The 22,506-nt window shown below is 53.0% G+C and overlaps 1 protein-coding gene across 1 annotated transcript in view; it reads left to right on the forward strand.

Annotated features, from left to right (window-relative positions):
- LOC116945274 (kinesin-like protein KIF13A) overlaps positions 1-22,506 on the forward strand; it is a 143,933-nt gene that overhangs the window by 64,942 nt on the left and 56,485 nt on the right. The window contains exons 13-26 of the mRNA XM_032959657.2: positions 512-646; positions 1,234-1,364; positions 1,729-1,815; positions 3,837-4,060; positions 5,464-5,692; positions 6,782-6,944; positions 8,023-8,169; positions 9,416-9,562; positions 11,558-11,701; positions 13,001-13,174; positions 14,743-14,906; positions 18,340-18,607; positions 19,432-19,461; positions 21,636-21,735. Of these exons, the coding sequence (XP_032815548.2) occupies positions 512-646; positions 1,234-1,364; positions 1,729-1,815; positions 3,837-4,060; positions 5,464-5,692; positions 6,782-6,944; positions 8,023-8,169; positions 9,416-9,562; positions 11,558-11,701; positions 13,001-13,174; positions 14,743-14,906; positions 18,340-18,607; positions 19,432-19,461; positions 21,636-21,735 (2,143 nt within the window). The remainder of the gene's footprint in view (positions 1-511; positions 647-1,233; positions 1,365-1,728; positions 1,816-3,836; positions 4,061-5,463; positions 5,693-6,781; positions 6,945-8,022; positions 8,170-9,415; positions 9,563-11,557; positions 11,702-13,000; positions 13,175-14,742; positions 14,907-18,339; positions 18,608-19,431; positions 19,462-21,635; positions 21,736-22,506) is intronic.

Below are 22,506 nucleotides of genomic sequence, written 5' to 3' on the forward strand. Positions count from 1 at the left end.
AGTGTATTTGAGTGTGTGTCTGTATATTTACGTGTGTAGCTCGACTCGGCCTCAAATTAGTATCTGGTGCAGTGCGTACATATTGCCACTGGGAAGACAAAGGCTGCTGGGAATGTTGTTGGCCACCCACCATCTTGTGTGCCATGCCGACCTTCATAGGTGCCCCCTAACAAAGTCTGTTTAGGCTATACAGGGGGGGGTCTTTGAGCTTTGTTTTTCAATTCACCCACGGTGAGCAGCACAGTTGGCGTATCTGCCAGTCATCTCAGTCAGTCAGCCCATGGCACCTGGGTCTGTTCCGTGACTTCCTGCCAGCGGCGAGCCTTCGACACTTCACGCGGCCTCAAAGTGCACCAAGCATGGCACAAGCGCCGTGGTGATGCCACCGCTAATTAGTGGTGAATGGCGGTTGTTGTATTTGAATGTGTCCGCGTGTACATGTGCTATAACCCCTTGCCACAACGGTCAATTAACGTCCGCCTGGGGGACCTTTGCCTTTGCGCTTTTGAAGGAACGGCAGCGGCAGCTGGAGAGCCTCGGAATCTCTCTGGCCTCCTCGGGCATCAAGGTGGGCGACGACAAGAGCTTCCTGGTCAACCTCAACGCAGACCCGGCCCTCAACGAGCTGCTGGTCTACTACCTTAAGGTAGCGGTTGCACGCTGTCCCGCCGCCTGTGACCACCTCCAACTATGTGTTGGACCACCTCGGTGTACACATCTATCACACAACATGGGACCTTTTTCATACCTATCACGCAATTGCCCGCAATTGCACGCTCACGTCATTGGCGAAACGGGCCAAACACGTGGCCCGTTGTTTGTGATGGAGACTTCGATTGATGTGGCACGCTCACAATCCCAAAGGCAAATTGACGTATCTTTGTGTTCATCTTGTGCGGGCCCTGTCGTTTCCTGGGGAGCCGTAGTGCAACGGTTAGCGTGCTGCCCTACAAACCCGGCAACCCGAGTTTGATTCCCACTCACGGCCAACACTGGTGACTAATATCTGAACCTCTTCCCCGAGGTCGACTCAGCCTCAAATGAGTACCTGGTGCGGTGTGTAAACATCGCCACTGGGGAGACAAAGGCGGTCGGGCGTGGTGTTGGCCACTCACCCCCTCGTGTGCCGTGCCGGCCTTCATAGGCGCTCTCTAAAAGCACTTGCCCCCGACAGTCTGTTAAAGCTACACGGGGGATCTTTGTCTTTGCATGCGTGCGTGCGTACGCGAGCAGGAGCACACCCTGGTGGGGGCGGACGACTCGCAGGACGTGCAGCTGTGTGGCCTGGGCATCCTGGCGCAGCACTGCACCATCACCATGGACGGCGAGGGCACGGTCACCCTGACCCCGCGGGAGGGGGCACGGTACCACGCCCACTCAGCCCCTCGCTCGCTGAGCTCTCACAGTCGCGCTTTATCCACGAACCTCTTCACTCTTATCCACTAGCACTGCTGATTGTGCTGTTTGTTTATGGATGCTTGGCGTTTTGGGCCTGTGGGCCTGTGCTCCGCATCTGTTAAAAAGACACACACACACACTTGCAGTATGCGACAGACACCCACCCGATCGTGGCTAGCCCAGTCACTTTCCTTTCCAGAAGAGTTACATATTACATATCTCGTATAACCGTGTCTAACATTTTAAAGCACAATTCACCTTCTTTACCTGTGCCTCGCTCAAATTGGTCCCGTTGTTTTTTTGTGCGTGCGCTTTGCGTCGCTGGGCCAGGACGTGTGTGAACGGTGCCGCCGTGACGGTGTCCACAAAGCTGTGGCACGGTGACCGCATCCTTTGGGGCAACAACCACTTCTTCAGGTGCCGCTCCGTCGTCGTCGTCCTCATGATCATCATCATCATCATTTTAATGGATACAGATACATACGCAATCTGGGAGCCATGCAGAAATTCATCCCGTTTGCAAAAAAAATCATGAAATCATTGGATTAGGCTTTACACGGATACGTGCTTTCATGCTGATTTCAACTAAATGTATTGCTTAATGCATTGTTTTGATAGCAAGGGATATTCCATTCTGAGCTTCACCTGGCAGGATGATGGATCCCAAAGAATTGTGATACTGGGTTGGCCACGGTTAGCGTCTTGAATACGAAAGTGAGCGAGGCTTTCCGCTGACATGAGTGTCCGGGTGTCGGCAGTGGTGGAAATTCCCAGCTCCTGTGCCGGGAGTCAGTCTGTGGGTAAAGCAGCCGCTCTTGGCTTCCCGCATTGTGGGCATTCATTGCCTCGAGTCAACGTGCAGCCTCTTCCATCGGCGGCTGAGCTCGTACACATTGGTTGAACGCAACTGCTCTCATCAAAGGCTGAACCGCCCCCATCGAGGTGCTGCAGTGTGTGCCGTGTTGTGAGACAAATCGTGCAGTCTGTGTTGTGTTCGTAATGGTTCAGTCAAATTATTGAGCTCAATTGGTTTAATTTCCCCCGTTGAAAATGGCCTCGTGAGTTGCGCCCTCTCGCGCTGTGAAACCCGTCCTGCGTTTTTGAAACGTACTCGGCACCTTAATTAACCTGTAGAAAGGTGCTTCATGATCGTAATGTATTTTTAGTTCTTGTTATTATTAATTCAAAAGAAAAAAATGTCAGGATGACATATTCTGCCGGTATCTCCGCTCCTGTTATCAGCTGCACTGGATAACCTGCTGGCACCATCCAGACACATGCATACATCCAGCACCTCTGATTAGCACGGTTGGCTACGTACGGTGCGAAATAAATTTTACATACATACATGCAACTCTAACCCAGGCTTCTTCAACTGGCCACTGTAAACGTTTGCATGGACCGATGGGCCACGTGACACCGTGTATCACTTGTACAGCCGTTGTGATGTCACATGGCATCGTGACGTCGTAACAACTTGCTTCCAGGTCTGTGATTTACATCGCTTTATCTCTGTTCTGTCTCACTGGTCTGTATCTCTTGTCTACAGTCCTCGCATCTCTAGCTCTTGTTTATACTGGTAGGAACCTCCTGGTTACACCAGCCCACAGGGGATTATTGTGTCCGTCCGTCCGTCGTGCATCCAAAAATGGGAGGGATGAGGCTGGGTGGAGAGGGGAGGGTGGGGAGGGACTGGGTGGAGAGGGAGGGGCTGGGAGGGGAGGGTGGGAAGGGAGGGGTGGGGCTGGGTGGGGAGGGTGGGGTGGGGCTGGGTGGGAGGGGTGGGGCTGGGTGGGGAGGGGCTGGTCACCCCGTGGTGCCCTTATAAAACTCAACGTTTAACCTACTCACGCCGGCTTGTGCCCGCCCTAACAGTCGGGCATATTGTGCGGAATACACCATGTGGTGGTGCCGCCGTTGACCCTGGCCATTGATCGAGCAACCCAACGTTCCTACCAGCTCCCTCCACAGGAATGTGTTCTCTCTCATCTCACTATAATTTGTTTCCCTTTACAAATTAAAAAAAAATATTTCTCTAAAGAAAGAAAGTTACACGGCTCTTTTTTAGAAGCGAATGAAAGCGCAACGACATGACTTATCGCGTGGAAATGTCTATCAGCCAAACACTCTAAAACGCATGTTTTTAAATTGTGGAGGGAAGACCAGAGTACCAGGGGAAAAATCCGACCATGGAGAGAGCGACACGCAAACTCCAAATGTACAGCGCGCGGCAGGGTTGGGATCGAACCCACGACCTCCTGCATGCGAGGCGAGGTAGTTAACACCTCGATACCGCGAGCCGCATCTCTTGGCAGGCCGTAGCTCGGCTCTCCCCAGGGGCCTTGTCGTGCTCCATCTGGACTGCGGGTCGCCTGTTGAGAAAAGCCTGACCCCAACCTTGACCACCAACCCGTCGGGCTTTGCGCGCACTCGTGCAGGGTGAACCTGCCGCGGTGCCACCGTGAGCGGAGGGCCGCGAGCCCCGCGGCGACGGGCTTTCCCGGCTGGAGCGGAGAGGCGGCTGCCGGGAAAGGCCAAGAGCCGGAGGAGTGGGAGGACCCGGCGGAGGGTCGAGGGCAGGCCCAGGACTCGCCCGAACCCCCCTGCACCTTCGAGTTTGCTCAGATGGAGGTGATCGCGCAGACTCCGACGTCGAGCAGCGGTGGGTTTGTCGGCACGAGCGGTGCCCGCTGCTCGCACGCACGCACGTGCCCAAATACACGTTGGGGAATGCCCCTCCCCATTGTCTATTTTTTTTTTCCCCCAAGCTCTTAGAATTTTTCTCAATTCGAGAAACGTTGACGGTCGCTTGGCCGCTTGACGTTTAGGGCATTTGGGCCCATGGTGAGCAACTGTGTTTAAAAACATCTACACATACGCAGACTCACACATGTAGATGCACGAATGTATGATAAAGACAATGATCCCCCTTACAGTACCCCGGTGTTTACAAATTGAGTTGTATCTGCGGTGACTGCTATATCAGGGAGACGAAACGACATATCTCTGACCGAATTCGCGAGCACAAATCAGATTTAAAACACGGCAGAACGAATTCTTCTGCCGTGGCTGATCACTGTTACAACGCTGTGGGTTATCATGATATTGTTTTCTCCGATACCAAGGTACTCTGCAAATCTCCCGGTTATTACCAGAGATTTGTCCACGAGGCCATCCAGATATACAAACACAGACACAACTTTAACCGAGAGGATGCTTTCAAATTAAGCAACCATTGGAAAGATGTTATAAATCAAGTCAAACGTTAGCTACCTTTTAATTGTACAGCAATTTTCAGTGGTGGTATGCCAAACTTTAGCTGCTTCTTTCGTTTTCAAAAACGGCTTAACTCAGCCCTCCCACCCACCCACGTTCCTTTCTGGCTCCTCCCCCCCCCTTAACATATATATAAACCCGATCATCTCAGAGCTGTGCACTTGACACAGATATTCTGCTGTGACTATTCCACCTGAAGACGGAAGCTTGTGTTGCCTCCGAAACGTCGTGATTCAATTGTTTTTTTTATTTGTTTTCTTTTATTTTATTTTACCTACGTCACTTTACCGAATAAAACCAAAGAGTATAATGATCCCCTGTTTAGCCATAACTTACTTTTGGAGCACATGCTGTCAGTGAGCACCTGTGAAGGCCGGCAAGGTACCAGAGGGGGTGGGTGGTCAGCACCCCACCCGACAGCCTTTGTCTTCCCAGTTTCAACGTTTACGCACCGCACCACATACTCATTTGAGGCTGAGCCGACATAGGAGATGACCCAGGACAGATTCAGATAATCGTCACCGGTATTGACCATCATTGGGAATTGAACTCGGGTCACCGGGCGTGTAGCACAGCGCGCTAACAGCTACACTACCGCTATTTGAATATACATTAATTTATGAAAAATGATCGTAGATGCATATATTCACACAAAGCAACCGCCATTCACCATCATCACCATCATCACCATCGTCGTCATCGTCGTCGTCGTCGTCGTCACACTCGCTGCGGGGCTCGAGTTTGCGCGAGCGGTCGTTGAGCAGCGCTGTCCCCTGCGTCCCCCGGCAGCGCGCGTGGAGGTGGAGAGCGTGGTGCGCACGCTGGAGCGTCAGTACGAGCAGGACAAGGAGGCGGCGCTGCTCGAGCAGAGGGCCATGTACGAGACGGAGCTGCGCTCGCTGCGGGAGGCGCTGGCGCCCGAGAGGCACGCGGGGCCCGGCGCGCGCCACGGGGCCTCCCCGCGCCTCTCCATGCTGCCCAGCACGCAGCACCGCCTCAGCCTGTGGGCCCAGGAGAGGTGAGGTGCCGTCGTCACGCGGAGGGCCGTACGCACCTTGTACGTTCCCCGCTGAATATCTGAGTTTTCCCCCAGGAATTCATGTTTCTCTCACTCCCCCCCCTAAGAAACAATCTTCACCCGCTTCCCTGCCCTCTTTTCCTATATCCTTCCCCCTTGAAATAATTTGTGTCCCTGATCTATGCCCCTGCCATGGTAGGGCAGCGAGTCCAGGTGCCCTCACTCGTCCCTTCGCTAATCACGAGGGTGCAGTGACTCGCTATGTCAATTGCACATCTTGTTACACGCCGTCTCGCCCACCCTTTGAGGTTCCCACCGTGTCCCTTGGCTCTTGAAAAATAAAAAAAATAAATGCTCATACAGTAGACTCTCGATTATCCGTGTGAATGATGGGGAGGATGGCCACGGATAATTCAAAATTGCGGATAATCCAAAAATACCATTTTGCCAAAAAACGCTAATATAGGGGTTTCTCTGGCATTGCACAGTTTCATAAATTAAAACTCGCACAATAAATGGTCGGATAAATCACTCAAAATGAAGCACAACTGACCATTTCGATTGTTACTCTTTCGATTGTTTGAACGCATACTAACGATCGACCGATCGATGCGCGTTCTCAGTGATGACACTTTCCTGCTGCCGCGCAGAAGACTCGCTCCACTAAGTGGATGACAGCAGAGGCACGCCAATCAACATCAATCAAACTTAGCCCACTGTTATAAAGATATGCAACTACTGTACTGTAGAGGCAATCACATGGATTTCTGATTAACTGGAGCACATATATTTGTTTGGTTTAAGCACGTGACTTGTAATAAACATTTCCCAGAATAACAATGTATAACTACCTTTACATTATTAATTGGGGTTCAAGGGAAAAATCCATGAGGTATTAATTTTTTCTCAAAATCTCAGGTGCGCGGTTAATTCGCAAATCGGATAAACCGAACGCGGATAATCGAGAGTCTACTATTTTATAAATAAAAAAATGAATCGCCCTTCGGGACTGTTGGTTTCCCGACTAAACGTTTCTCCCCTCTTGTCTTTCTTTGCGACTCCCCGAAACCTTTCGCTCTCCTGCGCCAGGGATGAACAGTTCAGGCAGAGCCTGGCGCGACTGCGCGAGCAGATCGTGCGTGCCGACGCCCTCGTGTGGGAGGCGAACCTGCTGAGCGAGGAGATGAGCAGATGCACCGACTTCCAGGTGACGCTGCAGATTCCCGCCGGCAGCCTTCGCGCCCACAGCAAGGTGAGCCACGCTCGCGGCGGCGCCGCCGGGGGGAGGGGCGGCCCTTGAAGTTTGCTAGGTGCACCAGGGTGTCGCGGTGGCTAGGAGATGTTAACTACCTCGCCTGGTATACAGGAGGTTGTGGGTTCGATCCCGACCCTGACGCCTGCTGTATATTTGGAATTTGCGTGTCTCTCTCCCCGTGATCGCGTGGATTTTTCTCAGGGTCCTCCGGTTTTTCCCTCCACACTTAGAGAAACGTGCATTTAGAGTATTTGGCTGCTATACATTTCCGCGTGATAAGCCACTTCGTTGAGTTATCATTTATGGCCACGTTGCTTGTGGAAAAGAGCTACATAGCTCATTGCTTCTTACCTGGTAAAATAAAAATAGCTTCATAAAAAATTTGTATAGTTTTAGTCTGGAACTCTCTCCCACTGGACACAATCAGCGACCAAGCACCAACCCACCTTCTAGCAGCAGCTCAAGGCTCACTTGTGCATGCTGGCATATGAGGGACTTTGAGCTCGGGCTCTGCGAGTCCCTCGATGGAACGTTGCGTCCGATTCGCGAGAGCGTTATCTTGAAAATTGATCCAGGATTGGTGACGTGGTGCCCTCTACCGCGGTCTGCGCGGACGAGGATTCTGTCAGCGGCGAGCGTCAAATAGACTGCAGCACACAGCGCGAGCACAAAGCACGACGCGGCAAGTTAACATGCGGCACAGGCAAGGAGAAGAAGAAGGAGGGCAGTAGATTGGAGGAGGTTTTATTTCACATTCAGTTGGGGGTCGAGGTCCGCAGTGGACTGCGACCCTCAAAGGAATGGCGCCACCCCCCCCCCCCTCCCGTCCGTGGTGCCCCCCCCCACCCCACCCACCCCACCCACATGAACCGTGGATTAAACAACTTACTCGTGACGCCGGTGTACGGCAGCAAGAGCAGTTCAGGCGAACGCTGTCGCAAGAGGTCGCACGTTTGCGCGCAACGGTCCTTCGCCGACGCTTCATGATCAATGAAGTTTGAGGAGACGGCCGAGGACCGCGCAACGGAGCAGACGCGGTGCGGTGCGGTTTGGCTGACGTGTGCGCCGGGTGCAGCGCGGCATGCTGGTGAGCGAGCCGGCGGTGCAGGTGCGGCGGCAGGGGCAGGGCACGCAGCTGTGGTCGCTGGAGAAGCTGGAGAATCGGCTCGTGGTGATGCGGGATCTCTACCAGAACTGGAAGCAGAGCAACTACGACCCATTGGTGACCCGACACGCACGCACGCACGCACACATGGTACACACGCATGGTACACACGCATGGTACACACGCATGGTACACACGCATGGTACACACACATGGTACACACGCATGGTACACACACATGGTACATAAGATCCCCCGTTATAGCCTTAACAGACTGTTGGGGCAAGTGCTGAAGGCCGGAACGGTACACGAGGGGGTGGGTGGCCAACACCACGCCCGGCCGCCTTTGTCGCCCCGGTGGCGATGTTTACACACCGCACCAGGTGCTCATTTCAGGCTGAGTCGACCTTGGGGAGGCCCAGGACCGCTTCAGATAATCGTCGCGAATCGAACCCGGGTCGCCAGGTTCATAGCGCAGCGCGTTAACCACTACACTACCGCTCCCCACACACACATGGTACACACACGCACGCACACATGTGACGCACACATGGTACACACACGCACGCACGCACACCAGGCTGCACTTTCCCAAATGCGCTGCAGCAGTAAAAATGTTTCCTGCATGGAAAATTATTTAACTGGATAAAAGCACACCACGTCTGTGAAACACCGCCACCTTCGTGATGGCCTTGCGGAATAAGCTTGCCGCGAATACCTACTGACCTGTGTTCAGGTACATGCGTGTGTACTGTGGTGCCCACAGCATCTGTGAACCGACATCTGATGGCAATTCACCGTGCCCACCTGCTCGTATATCTTCGCTGTGAGTGGGGCATGGCACCTCCACCTTCTCCCCACCAAGTGGGCACACCTGCCTGGGTGGTTCCAACAGCGCTTTCCCCAGCCATCGCTCGGGCCTCAGCTGGGACGGTTGGGTGCTCCTTGTGCATTTTGGCTCATTCCGGGTCCCTGGGCCTCGCCGGCGCCTTTCAGTATCTGAACCCGGCATGGGAGGTGCCCCTTGGGTAAAAGCGACGTCACCCCGTACTGCGCAACTACGGCTACCTTCGTGATAGCCTCGCCCGACAAGAATGGCGCGAATACCTCCTGCCACACCGAGCTGTTCGGTGTCCGAACCCGGGCACGGTGGGCGCGGCCCCTTTGCAGGTCGACTCGGCCTAAAGCGGACACCGGGCGCTCCGGTGGTGTCCACATTCGCTCGGGGGTAACGGCGTACGGTGGGACGGATCGCGGTGCTGAGCGCGTGCGGCGGGAGGTTCGCGCGCCCTTGCCGCCTGTCGTCGCGGTAACACCGCTCGCCCGGCTCCTCCTCCTCCTCCTCCGTCGCTGCCGTCCTCAGGGCGCGGGGGAGTGCGGCGCGGACGACCCCTTCTTCGAGGCGCAGGTGGAGCACGACCTCATCGGCGTGGCCAACCTCTTCCTGGAGAGCCTGATGCACGACGTGCGGCTCGCCTACGCCGCGCCCATCGTCAACCAGCAGGGCGAGGCGAGTGGCCGCACGAGTGGCCGCGCGCGCGTCAGCCCCCGGGAGGGCGCGAGCCGCTGTCCTCGTTGTCGTCAGCCTTCGTCAGTTGGCCGGCTGCTGCGTGCGGGCCTTCCCAAGCTGCCGGGATGTTAACTACCTCGCGTGGTTTACAGGAGATCCCTGGGTTCGATCTCGACCCTGGTGCCCGTGTATTTTGAGGTTGCATGTCTGCCTCCCCGTGGTCGCTTGGATTTTTTCTCCGGGGCCCCTGGTTTTTCCCCCTCCACATTGCGAAACGTGCGATACGTTTCTACATGATAAGCCACTTTCGTTGAGCTACCGTTTGTGGTCAGGTCACTTCTGATAAAGAGCTATGCAGCCGAGTGAGAGCCTTACCTGGTAGTATTAATCAAGCTGTTTCGTTTAATATCTCACAGTCGTGCGATGTAGCGATCCTTATAGCTCCTGCACGCGAGCTGATTTCATTGCTCCATCCCCGTGGTGGAAGTTTTCTCGGGCACGTCCCCTCCTCTGTCTGCCAATCTGGCGTTGTGCTCACTCATGGGCCTATGAGTGACTTGTCCTGACCAAGCCCGCTCTTAGTCGATGTGGTCTTCTCTAACGCTGTACATTCCTCTTCCTGTCTCTCAATGCTGCTCTGCTCACATGGTTATTTTTATTCCAAATTTTTCACCAATGTCATATTTATAGATCTATGCATCATAGCCGGCAATGTGCACAGATTATAACCTTAACTTTTTGTATGTATATTGGTAAGTTGCTTTTCATGATCAACCTCATTAATTCATCGTTTTTATCTTGGTCCACCTTCAAATGAAGAACAAGCGTGTTCAGGACAGCTTCAATAGCTGTCACAAGTACGAATAATCACATAGTACACATGATCTGTTGTGTTTTACAGTTGTGTGTCGGAAAAACGTGTTGTAAATGACTTTAGTGTTGTCATTATCACATCAAATATGAATGGGAAACGGGAAGAGTAAGGAAAAAAACCTTAATTTTGTTACCTGATTGACAACTTTGCGAACGGATTGAATACAAGTTTGGATTATGGAGCGGCATGCATTTGCCTTTTTTTCGACGGTGCTTTTTGTTCCGGTGGATGTCTCCATGTGTTGGACAAAACAACAACCTCTTTGATCGATTGGTTTGGATTTCAATCAAGGTAGTCCCCAACAGCAACACAAGTTCAACCAAACAGTTTCATTTATATTGGATCATATGACAGTTATTGTGCTCGCCCCTCCTGTTATGAACACACGGACCAAGCCACTGCCTAAATGCTTTCACCGTTATTCAGAAAGCATTGAAAGTCGAGGAAAGTGTGAAATATCTCGCAACGCCTCCTCTCCCCCCCCGGTTCACTCCCCCTCGTGCAACAGAATGCTGTGTCCCTCCCCCCCCGTGCGGAGACAATGTTTTCTGGGGACATTCCACCTCTCGCTGGCCCTGCCCCAGCTGCTCTTCAGTCCTGTCCACTCCAGTGCATCCAGCCATGCAGAATGCGTTCCGCAAGTGGCCGAATGCATTGAGACGAATGGCGGGGGAATGTTTTGTACTCCTACTCCCCCACCACCGCATCTGTCACGCTGTCACACGGCGGCAGCAGAATGGTTTCCGTCGTGACATGAATCGCGGGCTTTTGACTCCTGAGGCTTTGCGGTGTGTGTCTGTGCGTGTGTGGGGAGTGGTGACGCAGCGGTTAGCGCGCTTTGCTGCGCTGCTAACCTGGCAACCCGAGTTCGATTCCCGTTCAAGGCCAACGCCAGTGACGATTATCTGAACCGGTCCTGGACCTCCCCTAGGTCGTCTCAGCCTCAAATTAGTACCTGGCGCAGTGAGTAATCATCGCCGCTGGGGAGACAAAGGCGGCTGGGCGTGGTGCTGGCCACACACCCCCTCGTGTGCCGTGCCGGCCTTCATAGGTGCTCGCTGACAGCACACTTTGCCCCAACAGTCTGTTAAGGCTGTCTTTGTGTGCGGCGCTGGGCACAGGTTGCAGGCCGCCTGCACATGGAGCTGCAGCGGGTGAGCGGGCCGGACCCTGACCGCATGGCAGGCGGGGATGACCCCTCGGATGAGTCGGATGGCAGCAGCGACAGCGGGGACGCCGGCTTTATCCGCCAGCTGGTCTTCAAGGTGCGCTCCCGCGAGGGGCACTTGGCTCAGGGGATTGGCCGTGCGGCTCCGAGGTCGCAGCGCTGAGCTTTGCTGCCTGTGATTAACCTGGGGTGCTGAAACGTATTGAGCTAAACTAAACTACAGTAAAAAAACCTTGGATTGCGAGTGACTTGGTCTGCGAGTGTTTTGCAAGATGAGCAAAATATTTAAATGAAATATTGATTTGATAAACGAGCGAGGTCTTGCAACACGAGTAGTACGTATATACGCTTTGTCTGCCGAGCGTCACGTGATCACAACTGATATACGAGTGCTTTGGATTACAAACACGTTTCCGTAAACATGTTATGCTCGCAATCCAAGGTTTTACTGTATCTAGTTTTCATTTCACTTCGGTTTTTTTTCCCCATTTCATTTATTTTGTTTTACCCTGTGAGCCATTCGGCTCTTGATTCGGGTGCAACCGCAACAAAACAATAAAATTACAAGACACATTTAAAAATAGAATGCACGCAAATTTAAACATCTTCTATAAAAACAATTGAAATCTTCAAGAAAAAAAGCACCGTGTGTTTATGCTGCGTACAAAAAAAATGTGCACAAATCCCAGTTTGATAAGTTAAACGCTCGTGCGCGTCGGTGCTTGCAAGCGCGTGCGAGCGCCAACGCGGGTGCGATAGGCGTACAGAGAGATGCGCTGGCCCGCACTCTGACGTTACTGTACATGGATACACCTAAGCAGGGCCATCGAAAGGTTTTTGAAGGCCCGGGGAAAAATTCCAGATATAATTAAAAAAAACTTTTTTTATTTTACAAGGTAAGGCCCCACTGAGCTATGTAGCTCTTTTTCAGAAACGCACCTGGCCACAAATGATAGCTCAACAAAGCGGCTTATCACGTGGATATTTTATAGCAGCCAAATACTCTAAACGCATGTTTCTTCGAAATGTGGAGGGAAAATCCACGTGGCCACGCAGAGAACATGCAAACTCCAAATATACAGGCGTGAGGGTCGGGATCGAACCCACGACCTCCTGCATACCAGGCGAGGTAGTCATTGTCTCGCCACCGTGGCACCTGTGCCGAGTTGATAGTCTCAGCCTCGCCACCAGTGACTACACAAACGAACATTACAATCAATTTAGTCGCCTGCATAATTTGTACAAGTAAAAAAATACATTTCGGTTTGACCGTCGAGCGATGAACGAGTGTTTGTAGCAGGGCGAATGGGAAAGTGGCGCCCCTTAGTGTTGGTGTTTTGTGTGCGGGCGTGCGGGCGCGCGTGCTCACGCTGGGCGCGTACGCCTTGTGCTGTAGGTGCGCATCAAGGAGGCGGTGGGGCTACCGGCCGAGCTCGCTCACTTCGTGTTCTGCCAGTACTCGGTGTGGGGCCACAAGCAGGTCGTGACGGTGCCGCCCCAGATCAACCCCGACTCTCCGTCCCCCGTGGCCTGCTCAGGCCCAGCCACGGTCCGCTTCGACCACACTCAGGTGCGTGCCTGTGTGCGCGTGTACATTGTAGTGTGGGGAGCGGTAGTGTAGTAGCGGTTAGCGCTACGCTGCGCTACGAACCCGGCGTCCCCAGTTCGATTCCTGCTCTTGGCCAACACCAGTGACGATTATCTGAACCGGTCCTGGGCCTCCCCTAGGACGACTCAGCCTCAAATGAGTACCTGATGCGTTGTGTAAACATCGCCACTGGGGAGACAAAGGCGGTCGGGTGTGGAGTTGGCCACCCACCCCCTCGTGTGCCGTGCCGGCCTTTATAGGTGCTCGCTTACAGCACTTGCCCTTACAGTCTGTTCAGCCTTGTACATTGTAGTGGTTAGCGCAACGCGCTACCGGTGACACGAGTTCAATTCCCGCTCACGCCCAACATTGGTGACGAATGCCTGAACCTGTCTTGGGCCTTCCCTGTGTCGACTCAGCCTTCAGTGAGTACCTGGTGTGCCGTGTAAAACATCTGCTCTTGGGATACAAAGGCAGTCTGGTATGGTGCCACCCACCCCCCTCGTGTGCCGTACCAACCTTTCAAAGGTGCTCGCTAACAGCGCCTGCCCCAAGAGTATGTGCAGACTACATGTGGTGTCTTTGTGACGTCCTGTACGTGCGTGTGTGCATGTACAGGCAACGGCGGAAATGTGAGCGTAGAAGCGCCGCTATGGGGCCTGGTGTTAGCCTGCAGCATCCCACGGTCACTGCCGTTCCCTCCCTGCGGAATCACCGCAGCCTAGGAGTAGGAACCGTTCAAACAAGTGCCGGTGCGCAAGTGGCGTGCCGGCGCATGGTGGCACTTTTACAGCACCGTGCGTACGTGGCACCGTGCTGGATAGGGGGACCCGTTTGTGCTGCACGGTGACCAACAGCCACACACGCGTCATCCACAGGTGCCGCGGTGCTGCGCCTTGGCCAGATGAGGGCACTGCTGCACAATCCATTGCTGTACTAAAAAATGCTATGCTCCCTCCCGCCTTCACCAATCTGCACTGACCAGGGTGGTGAAGTACGGTCAAATAACTCCCATGTTCCGCACGACGGGGGGGAGTCTGTGCGCTCAAGCTGCGCTTGGCCTGCACCAAGTGCCGTGGCTTCGCCAACCCGAAGTGCAAATGGTGGCCGGTGTTGTGTAGTGTGTTTGTTTATGTTTGTGTTGACGCATACGAGTATGTATGTTTCCTTGCGAGCGGTGGTGCGGTGTTGAGCGCACTCCGCTAGGATTGCCCGGCGATCCGAGTTCAATTCGCACTCGCAGACAAAATTGGTGACAAATATGTGAGCTGGTTCTCAGCCGCCCTTCTCAAACTCAGCTTGGCTGGTGCAGTGCCTAAACATCAGCACTGGGTAGACAAAGGCTGTCAAGCGTGGTGCTGCTCACCCACCCCCTCGTGTGCCGTGACGGCCATCGCGGGTGCTTGTTTACAGCGCTTGCCCCAAGCATCTGCATGTATGTATGTTGAACCTTTTGTTGCACCGCACGTAGCCAACCGTGCTAATGTCGGAAGCCTCTACACGGTGGGCATCTTGTCTTTATCTTCGCTGCGCGCGCGTTCGCCACGCAGGAGTTCTCGCTGCCAGTGTCGGAGGAGCTGCAGGACGTGCTCACAGAGGAGGCGCTCTCCGTGGACGTTTGGGGCCACCGGCTCGGTGCCAGCCAGATTGGCCACGAGGTGCCTCAGTGGGAGCCCACGGTCCTGCAGGAAAAAACGAGGTCCCTGCAAGACAGGTGAGAAGTGTTGTGCGTAAGTGTTTTCGGGTAGCGGCAGTGTAGCGGTTCGCGCACTGCGCTCCGTACTTGGCGAGCCGGGTTTGACTCCCGCTCACGGCCAACACCAGTGACGATCAGCTGGACCGGTCCTGGGCCTCCGCTAGGTCGATTCGGCCTCAAATGAGTACCTGGTGCGGTGTGTAAACATCGCCACTGGGGAGACAAAGGCGGCCGGGCGTATTGCTGGCCATCCACCCCCTCGTGTGCCGTGCCGGCCTTCATTGGTGCTCGATCACAGCACTTGTCCCAACAGTCTGTTACAGGCTACACAGATGGGGGGTTAGTGTGTGCTGCAAGAGCGTGGCCTCAGAGTGCACCTGGCCTGGCACAAGCGCCGTGGTGATGTCGCCGTAACGCTTGATGAGGCGAATGGCGGCAGTTTGTTGTTGTTGTTGCTGTTGTTGCAGGAGCTGTGATGCTGACAGGGCAGGAAAGTGTGGGGGAAGGGGCGGGGGGTGGGTTCCTGACAAGTCACGTTTATGCTGTGTCACAAATACAGCTCTACGAGCTGGCCTGGTGAACCCCCAAATATCAGAGAGCTGAACCGGCACTGCTGAGATCCTTGGGTTCCCGTCACGGTCCCGACGTCTCAAACGCTTTGCAGTGTTTGCGTGCTCCATCAACCCTGCAAAGTGCAGGATTATTACGACTGACGGGTAATTCGCCCTGCCCGGATAATTTTTGTTGCTGTCAGGTTGCCTCGGGGCGGGCGGGTGGTGGGGGGCATCGTGCAACTCGCAACTCTTGATGCGCATGATTGCATATTGAGTAGACGCCTGGGATTTGAACCCAGGGTCTCAGCGGCGCTTGATCATTGTTTCCACACACAGCCATCATCTGCCACACCGCCCCCCCCCCCCGCCCCGCCTTGAGCCACCCAGCCACCTCTCACGGTAATGGTTTAAATGGAACCAGCTTTTTACGCCACAACCACCGGGAACGGACTGTGGCGGTTTGACAAGTGGAAGTGCCCCCGTGAGAGAGGCTGCTGTAATTGGGGAGGCTGGGGGGGGGCGGGGGGCAGGAGGTGGGGGTGGTGCTCACGTTTTTTGTGCCAGATATTGAAACACCTGCGGGTTCAAATTTCTGCACGGCCGATGAGACCCCACGGGGTGCGGGGCTCGTTGCAGTTGCGAGGCTTTGGGTGACGAGCAAGGGGGGGGGGGGGGGCGGCTCTGTCAGGCCCAGCAGCCTGAGGGTTGACGCGAACTCGCAAGGACTCGCGGCGTTGACACCTGTCCCAGGAGCACGGCTTTGTCTGGATTGGAACGCAACCCAGACATGTGGGTTTCGATTACAGCAAGCGTGCGCATTGCGCGTCTTTGTGCGTTTGTGTGATGTGCGTATGGGGAGCGGTGGTATAGTTGTCCGCGCGCTGTGCTACGAATCCGCCGCCCTGAGTTCGATTCCCGATTACGGACAATACCGGTGGCGGTTATCTGAACCGGTCCAAGTTCTCCCCTAGGTCGACTCGGCCTCAAATGAGTAGCTGGTACGGTGTGCAAACATCGCCGCTCGGGAAACAAATGCGGCCGGGCGTGGTGCTGGCCACCGACCCTTCAGTGTGCCGTGTTGGCCTTCATAGGTGCTCGCTAACAGCACTTGCCCAACAAGTATGTTAAGGCTATATGGGATCTTTGTCTTTTTGTTGGATGTATATGCTCTGTATGTGTAATGTATATCTTTGCGTATGATATTTGTGTACTCTTCATGCAAAATGTTTGTATAGAAAAATGTGTTGCATGTGTTTCGTGCTTGTGTTGTAAAGTAAAACCTTGGATTCCGAGCATAATTCGTTCTGGAAACGTGTTTGCAATCCAAAGCACTCGTATATCAAAGCGCTCGTATATCAGTTGTGATCACGTGACGCTCGGCAGACAAAGCGTATACGTACAACTCGTATTGCAAGACCTCGCTCGTTTATCAAATTAATATTTATTTAAAAAGTTTGCTCGTCTTGCAAAACACTCGCAGACCAAGTTAATCGCAATCCAAGGCTTTACCGTACTATGTATATATCGGTGTGATTAAATTGTGTGTTGTGTGTAACATGTTTTGTGGATGTGTGTATGATAGGTTGCGTGTTTTTGTACCGCATTGTATATTTGTTTAGATTGTGTTTATGTTAAATGTGTTGTGTGCGTGGTATATTCATATTAGGAAATGGGTAACGTATTTAATTGTTATACTTTGCACTTCTATTGTGCTTTTGTACTGTTTGTTCTCGTCACGTTCTAACCCACTCCGACTGGACATCTGTTAGAAAGAGCTTTATAGCTCATTGGAATCCTCCAGTGTATATATAAATATTATGATTCTGCTTGTGGGTTTAATATTCACGGGGGAAGCAGTGGCATGAGAGTAAAAGTGCTAGAATCCTACCAATCCTTTCATTCCTTGGTTTGATGCACAATGAACTATAGGGACTCCTCTACTTACGAACATTCGACTTACAAACTTTCAGAGATAGGAACAAACCTGGTCCGTATGTCCAAGTTGCCTGTTCGGATCGACAGTCGTAAGTTCAACCACCGCGCAATAGATGGTGGTGGTAGCGTCTATAGTTTCAGAACGTGAAGAACCAGTGGCATCTGCATCTACAGGAGATTATACAACTTTCCCCATGATTAGTGTACATGCCGTATGACATGTTTGGAATCGACAGGAGTAAAGTTGACGTACGAACAGACCTCTTGAACCTAACTCGTTCGTAAGTAGAGGGGTCCCTGCAACGCGAGTCAGGTTGATTCAGCGTAACGTCATTGCTTTGTCCTCTGTTATTTACTCGCTGAGGCCTGGGCCTCGAGACTGTTTTACAGGAGTGTCTCGCATTTGCACGTGTGTAGCCATTTGCATTTTAAGATGTGTGCTGGGTCCCAGGTGTGAGCCCATCACACCTGTGGAGAGGCGCGCGCGCGAGAGAGATGATGGTGATCATGATGTCGATCGGGAACCCCCATGGGGTCCTCCCTTCTTGCCTGAATGCCCCACTGGGCTCCGTGCAGCTCACCTGCTGCCCTCCCACCGCACGATTCCGCAGTTCCACCTGATGCCGCGCTCCCGCTAGGAAGCGTATTCTGTTCTGAGAAAGGAATCGGCAGTTTGGGGGCTAGGAGTCGTGACAAGCTCATAAGTGCAGGGCTGTAGAGAGTCGGCAGTTTTCCCTTGAGCCTCAGATCGGAAAAAGCCGAGGGGGCCACAGAACGGGGACCCTATCTGGCATCTTGCCCCGGGCCTCCAAAAAACCCTTTCGGTGGCCCTGCTTAGGTGTCTCGATGTAGAGCACGTCAGTGTGCGGGCCGGCGCTTGTTGCTGTACGCGTGTTGCACCCGCGTTGGCGCTCGCGCTTCCCCGGCGATCGCCTGACACGACGGAGGACGTGCCGTCGCAGGTGGAGCGACGTGACGCGCCGCGTGGAGCTCTGGGTGCAGGTGCAGGAGGTGAGCGAGCAGGGCGACTACGTCCCCGTGGAGGTCCGCGGCGACGCGCACCGGTCCACGGGCGGCGTGTTCGCCCTGCGGCAGGGGCGCTCGCGCCGCGTGCTGGCGCGAGTCAGCCCCGTGCAGGGCTCCGGCAACCTGCCCATCGTGCCCGAGAGCATCCTCTCCGTTTCCGTGGGCTGCATCGAGGCGCGCAGCACCAAGGGCGCCGGCTCGCAGGTGACGACGGCGCGCCCGGGGCCCGTGTGCTTCCGCCCCGAAACGCGCGAGAGCTCGCGAAATCGCGGGGCGCCCCGGGCGCCCCGAATCGCCCGGGTATGCATCGGCGTCGCAGTGGCTAGGCAGCGTTGAGGCTGGACGAGCGTTTGGGTGGGCGGAGGCCGTGCGTAGGACAGGTTTGTTGCGGGGCTACGTCACGGGCAGCGGTGAGCAGTGCGGCGATTCGGTTGTGTTTGCCGCTTACCAATGCGGCGATGCACTTTGGGGCAGTTCGAGCGTCTTGACAGAATGTAGGGTGGCGTTCGGTGAGAGGGGTGTGGGCGGAATAAGCTACGCGGTGGGTCGAAAGAGAGCGATCCGGCACTTCGTTACAGCCCGTACGACCTCGAAACAACACCCTGATTGCGACCGGTATTTTTGAGACATGAGTCGTCGGTAGCTCGAGAGCAAATCGCTCGTTCAGATGGAATGACGGAGCACCCTGTGGTAGTTTTGGCCGTGTTTCTTCTGAGCTCTGCATGATGGAGATCCGGTAACCAGCCTCGATCTTATTGAAGAATAACCCCACACCAGGTGTAACTCAAATACATTGCTAGCGACTGCCTTCCCAACAACACGTGATTTGGCCCCTCTTTGCATTTGCGACTTTTCCTTCTTGGCCACAGAGCTATGCGATTATAATGGGTAGGTTGACAATTCGCATTCCTTTCTCTGGCTGTGGGTTTCATTTTTTTCTTTCTGTTCTTGTGTCACTCCTGAGATGTCCATGAGGAAACTTGCACTCAAGAGGTCATGCTTTGTGCGTTTTTTGTGCCTGTTCACAGAAGGACCGTGAAGACGTGGACAGTTACCAGGTAAGTTGAACACGGAGCAGGCTTTCGCGACCGATAGCATCCACAATAGAGGTTTTTTTGGGTTAGATCACGTAAATATATAAATGTGTCGTTAAACCCGCCACCACCCGACACAGCCAATTAGTAAGGTTTGTCACGTTAACAGGACGTGGCCAATTCGTCACTAGTACAGCACACCGGTGTGTTGGAGAGCCAAGCCACAACATACACAATCTGAGTACGACGTTTCGCCAGTAATTACAACTAGCTTCATCAGGCGACAGCCAGATTTGGCTCTCCAACACACCGGTGTGCTGTACTAGTGACGAATTAGCCACGTTCTGTTTGCGTGACAACCCTTACTAGGTGGCTGTGTCGGGTGGTGGTGGGTTTAACGACACATTTATATATTTACGCGCTCTAACCCAAAAAGACCTCTATTGTGAGTTACCAGGTATGGTGGGATGCGTGCCTGAGCAGCGTGAATGCATGAGTTACAGTGTGCACGCCTGTAGGTCTCGCTTTCACATGTACGTGTGCATGTATGTACGTGCGGATGACTGGTACCAGCGGTCTCAAGAACCACTTTTTGTGCTTTAGTTTGTTGTGCTTTAGTTTGTTGTGCTTCCCCCCGCACCTCCGATTAGCACGCTTGGCTACGTACTGTGCGAAAGAAGTTCAACATACATGCATACAAGATTGCCTTTTATGGAGAGGAGGCTCATGAAGGATGCTACTGGGCAGTTGTAAGCAGTCGTCCTCCAGCAACAACGGAGGGTAGAGGAGCGATGCTCGCAACAATGAGTGGAGCGCCAGTGAGTTAAAACGCAGAATGTCGGCACAGTGGGGAGATCAGGTGACACCTGGGTCTGCCCTCTGATCTCTTGCCAGCGAGCCTTTGACCCTTCATGTAGCCTCAATGTGCACACAGTCTGGCACAAACGCTGTGGTGACATGGTTTGTTGTCCTTCCCCGCACCTCCGATTGTCTACGTACGGCACGAAAGAAGTTCAACATGCATGCATACATACCCAAAATGGCAGCTGTTGTTTTTCATGTTGGTACGCGGTGAGGCAGTGCTTTGCACACTATGATCCCAGGCACATAGATTAATTTAATTTCCTGTCCTTGACACTCAAAGCCCAGTGGTAGTTGGTATATCTAAGCCTGGCGTGTGCCTCTTCCAGGGTGACTCAGCCTGCCAATGAGTGCCTGGTGCTATACGGTCATAGGAGCACGGGAAAGACGGTGGTTGGGCCCACCCACTGCATTTGTGACATTCAGGTGTTTGCCCCAGAATATTGTACGTACGTATGTTGAACTTCTTTAACACCGTACGTCGCCAACCGTGCTAATGGGATGGGCGAGCCGTTGCCACTGACACGAGACTGAGGATCTTTTTCTACTTGAGATGTTAACTACCTCGCCTGGTATACATGAGGTCATGGTTTAGATCCCGACCCTGTGACGCCTGTTGTATATTTTGAGTTTGTATGTCCTTCCCGTGTTTGCATCGATTTTCTCCGGTGCCACCGGTTTTTGCACCTCCACATTTATAAACGTGTGTTTGGAGTATTTGGCTGCTATAAATGTGCATATGATGAGCCACTTCGTTGAGATATCATTTGTGGCCAGGTCGCTTTGAAAAAGAGCTACGTAGCTCAGTGGGCCTTGCCTGGTAAAATGAAAAATAGTTTTTAGTTTAGTATTTGTGTTTGCACATTTTGTCGGTGTGGGAAAGGGCTTATAGTTCCGTGTGTACGTGTGACTATACATAGATAGTTGTCTTTTTTCACCGGGTTCATAAACCCAGCAGCCTGAGTTCGATTCCTGGCCACGGCAAACGTTGGTGCCGATTATCTGAACGATCCTGAACCCTAACATGGCTCGCCTCGGCGTTAAATGAGTACCTTGTGCCTTTCATACTATGTAACTTGTGAACCTTGTGTAAATGTTCCTTGTGTACCATGTGTAAGTGTGCCTTGTGTACCTTGTGTAAGTTTGCCTTGCGTACCATGTGTAAGTATGCCTTGTGTTACTTGTGAAAATGTGCCTTTCATACCATGTGTGAATTTGCCTTGCTTACCTTACGTTAATGTCATCACTGGGGAGAAAAAGCGGGATTTCATAGCTGCTCGTAAAATGTCAACGGTTTGTTGTGGGCTGCACGGGGTCACCCATGTCTTCGTTCACAGGAGGATGGGCTGCTGGCGTTGCGCGAGCGGTGGTCGGAGGCGTTGTCAGTGAGACGGGAATACCTGGACGCTGAGATACAGGAGCTCGTCGCTAAACCAGGTGTCGCCTCATCACCTGCCCACGACTCGTTTGCGTGTTTCTTTGTGAAACGCCTTCTTGAGGAAACCCATAGACAAAGCGCATTCCTCAAGCATTAAATTTCGATTTAAATTTCGATTTAAAGCTTTCGTGACTGCAATGATTCATCTTCTTTGGTTCTTTCGGTAAAGTCACGTAGAATGAGAATAAAATAATAAATTGATAAAATAAAATAACACAATAATATTCTCACGACGTTTCGGCCACAACACAAGCGGCCTTCATCAGGTGAAGGGAGCGAGACTGTCTGGTAGGACAGCGCTGGAGTGAGAGAGCCACGTTCAGATCACGGCTTTTAAGCTGTGTGAGAGGAACAAAGAGCCTTGACGAAGGAATTAGCATAAAATTTAGCATTGAAATGGCTGAATGATTAGCTTGTGACTGGTCACAGAAATAGCTATGTTAAAAGTTAAAGCATACACATCCGCAGAGGCACCCATTGTTAAAAGGAATTAGCATAGAATTTAGCATTGAAATAGCTAAATTAAGGCATACACATCCGCAGAGGCACCCCTTGATAACGGGATTAGCATAGAATTTAGCATTGAAATGGCTGAGTGATTCGCTTGTAACTGCTCACAGAAATAGTTACGTTGAAGTCAGAGCATACACATTCACCGAGGCACTTAGTACAAATCAAACAGGAGAATTTAGCATTGAAATAACTAGGCGGATTTAAGCATTGAAATAACTGAGTGATTTGCTAGTGACCAGTCAAATCAAACAGGAGAA

The sequence above is a fragment of the Petromyzon marinus genome, chromosome 23 (genome assembly GCF_048934315.1).
Source record: "Petromyzon marinus isolate PM22_M1 ecotype Great Lakes invasive population chromosome 23, UKy_Petmar_22M1.pri1.0, whole genome shotgun sequence".
Taxonomy (NCBI): Eukaryota; Metazoa; Chordata; class Hyperoartia; order Petromyzontiformes; family Petromyzontidae; genus Petromyzon; species Petromyzon marinus.